The following is a 3,115-nucleotide window of genomic DNA, read 5'->3' on the forward strand; positions in this document are numbered from 1 at the left end:
ACCTTAAACTGGAAGGAAGAATGAGCAGGGAGATAAAAGTATTTTTAGCTAGTCTAAATGACCTTTTCTGAAAATCTGAAAATCTTTTAATTTATTGCTTTAATATGCAGTTGAATTTAGAAATAAACCTTGATTAAACATTGACTTTAGAAATAAAGAACTTTTACTTTACTATTTTTTCCCCTGAAACAATACTATTATTTTAAATGTTTAATAATAATTGAAATCAGTATCAAACCTTTTTGGTTTTGAAGATAATCTTTTCAAGTCACAAAGACAATTTAGCAACCTTTCAGAACATTTAGAAATGAGAAAAAGGGGAAATGCTAGTCATAATTCCTCTACCTTAAAAAGCTATCATTCGTTTTGGTACATGGTTTTAGTTTCTCTAGTCTTTTTAAAAATTGTTTTTGTTGTAACTGAAATATACATACAGTTTTGAATCCTGCCCTTTTCACTTAACATTATATAATAAGCATTTTCCAAGTTACTATAGTCATCATAACCATCGTTTTTAATTGGCTGCGTTATATTCTTTTGAATAGCTTAGTGGTGAAGAAAACAGACTGTGGAGCCACACTGCCTGGGTTCGTATCCCAGCTCTCCCACTTACTGGCTCTATGAATTTGGGCAAGTTATTTAACTTCTCTGTGTCTCAGTTTTCCCATTCTATAAACTAGAGATAATATTATCTACCTCATAGGGCCAAAAGGATTAAATGTTAGTATATGTAAAGTACTTAATGTACCTGACATATAATAAATGCTCTAGACCTGTTATCAAGAATGATTGTCATCATCAGTGAGTGCACATACCAAAACTTACTTAAGTATGTCCTGTTTGGGGACTTTTAGGTTGCTTCCATTTTTTGACTGTTAGGATTGACAAAGTGTACCTTTACAATAGTCTTCAGAATGATTTTGCGTGGGCTATTTTACTCAATAGTATTTTAAACTTTTAATTGGCTTGTGCTCCACTTGAAGGTATTTGTACTGCATCTACACCATTTGTGTTGTTGGGAGATGTTTTGGATTGTCTTCCTTTGGATCAGTGTGACACAATATTCACTTTTGTGGAAAAAAATGTTGCTACTTGGAAATCAGTAAGTGCATTAGTTTCTTTTTCTACTAACTTTATTTCTCTGTTGATCCAGAGTTGAGTATAGATTATTTTGCTTGTATTTCTAATATTGCCGATTACCAAACATTTTGTTCCTATGAAAGAATTACATAATGCCCCCTCTTGGGGAACCAAGTAAGAATTATGTATTGTGAAAAAAAGTACAAAATTTGACTTAGTAGTAACAAATAACTTGAAAATGCACACTTCCACATGTTTTAAACATCGTAGTATCATGTTTTGTTATTTTACATATCTGAAAATACTTTTATTTCATTGAAAATGTTGTTTGCTTAAAAAAAGTGAAAATGGCATAGTAGATTCCCAGTGCACGTTAGTATTCTTTAATATTTTACTTCCTGCAACTTATTATTGAAGGATGTGCCACAACTTCTGAACTATAGTAATTTCTGTCTTAATTTCAGAATACATTCTATTCTGCTGGGAAAAATTATTTACTACGTATGTGCAATGGTAAGTAATTCAGTGGTAAATGATTGTTTTTTAAATGTAAATGTGACCAGAAAAACAGGTGGTTGAATTAAACACAAGTACTAAAATTTTCTTAATAGATTAGTATCTTCATTTTTAAATAACAGTCTGATTTGTTAAAACTGGTAAGTCACTTTAGACTGTTTCTGTTCTGGGTGGAAACTTAATGAAAAACCAAAAAAAAAAGTTGGTAAAGCTTATCTTTCCTTTGCTAACTTGCTTTATTCCTAATTTTCTAGTGCTTTTTTGTGACAGTTTTTACCCCCATTTTAAAAACTGCTTTAGGAAAATAATCTTGACAAACTGGTTAAGAAACTTGGGATTGATTGTAATAAACATAGAATGATCTCTTCCGTGTAACCTTCATTTCCATGTGTTGTTAGATCTCCTAAGAAGATTATCAAAATCCCAGAATACAGTCTTCTGTGGACGAATTCAACTCTTTTTGGCCAGGCTTTTCCCTTTATCTGAGAAATCAGGTAAGCTTTTATACATTAAACAAATGCTTTGCAGGAAAATCTTTTCCAGTTTTTAATAGATTAGAATCTGTCATGATGACAACAAGAAAATTGTTGGCTATTCTGACTAATGCTCCTGTGAACATTTGTATACAGATTTTTGTGTGGACGTATGTTTTCATTTCTCTTGGGCATATACCTAGAGTGGAAATTGCTGTGTCATAGTTACATTTTTGAGGAACTACCAAACTGTCTTCCAAAGAGGCTATACCATTTTACAATCCCATCATCAGTGCACATGGGTTTTAATTTTTCTACATCCTTACTAACACTGACTATTGTCTGTCTTTTTATTATAGCCATCCTAGTGGGTGTAAAGTGGTATCTCACTGTGGTTTTGATTTTCATTTTCCTAATGACTGAAGATTGCTAAGTGTGGGTTTCATGTGCTTACCAGTTATTGTATGTCTTCCTTAAAGAGATATCTGTCTATTCAGATTCTTTGCCTAGGCTTAAAACTGGATTATTTGTCTTTTTATTAATTATACGAGTTATTTTTATATTCTAAGATACTAGACCTGTACAGAATAAATAATTTGCAGATATTTTCTCCCATTCTGTGGATTGTCCTTTCATGTTTTTGATAGTATCACAGAAGTTTTACATTTTGTTGAAGTTTTATATATTTTTTTTTCTTTTGTTGCTTTTGCTCTTGGTGTCATATCTAAGAAACCATTGCCTAACCCAAGGTCACAAAGATTTACTCCTGTATTTTCTTCTAAGAGTTTAGATCTTAAATTTAGATCTGTGATCCATTTTGAGCTCATTTTTGTATATGGTGTGAGGTAGGGGTCCAATTTCATTCTTTTATATATGGATACCCAGTTGTCCCAGCACCATATATTGAAAAAAATTATTCTTTCCCCATTGAATTGGCAGCTCACCTTTATGCCTTTATAATATCAAGATCAGTTGAACCTTAGGACTTGGCACTAAGTGTTCCCTCTGTAATCCTTTTGTGAGTTATTGTCACATTACTGACTCTT

General features: G+C 31.9%; 1 protein-coding gene across 1 annotated transcript in view; it reads left to right on the forward strand.

The window, feature by feature from the left end:
* THOC1 (THO complex subunit 1) overlaps positions 1–3,115 on the forward strand; it is a 63,305-nt gene that overhangs the window by 8,816 nt on the left and 51,374 nt on the right. The window contains exons 5-7 of the mRNA XM_019653854.1: positions 984–1,102; positions 1,545–1,593; positions 1,995–2,090. Coding sequence (XP_019509399.1) covers positions 984–1,102; positions 1,545–1,593; positions 1,995–2,090 — 264 coding nt within the window. The remainder of the gene's footprint in view (positions 1–983; positions 1,103–1,544; positions 1,594–1,994; positions 2,091–3,115) is intronic.

The sequence above is a fragment of the Hipposideros armiger genome, unplaced genomic scaffold (assembly GCF_001890085.2).
Source record: "Hipposideros armiger isolate ML-2016 unplaced genomic scaffold, ASM189008v1 scaffold_209, whole genome shotgun sequence".
NCBI classification, from domain to species: domain Eukaryota; kingdom Metazoa; phylum Chordata; class Mammalia; order Chiroptera; family Hipposideridae; genus Hipposideros; species Hipposideros armiger.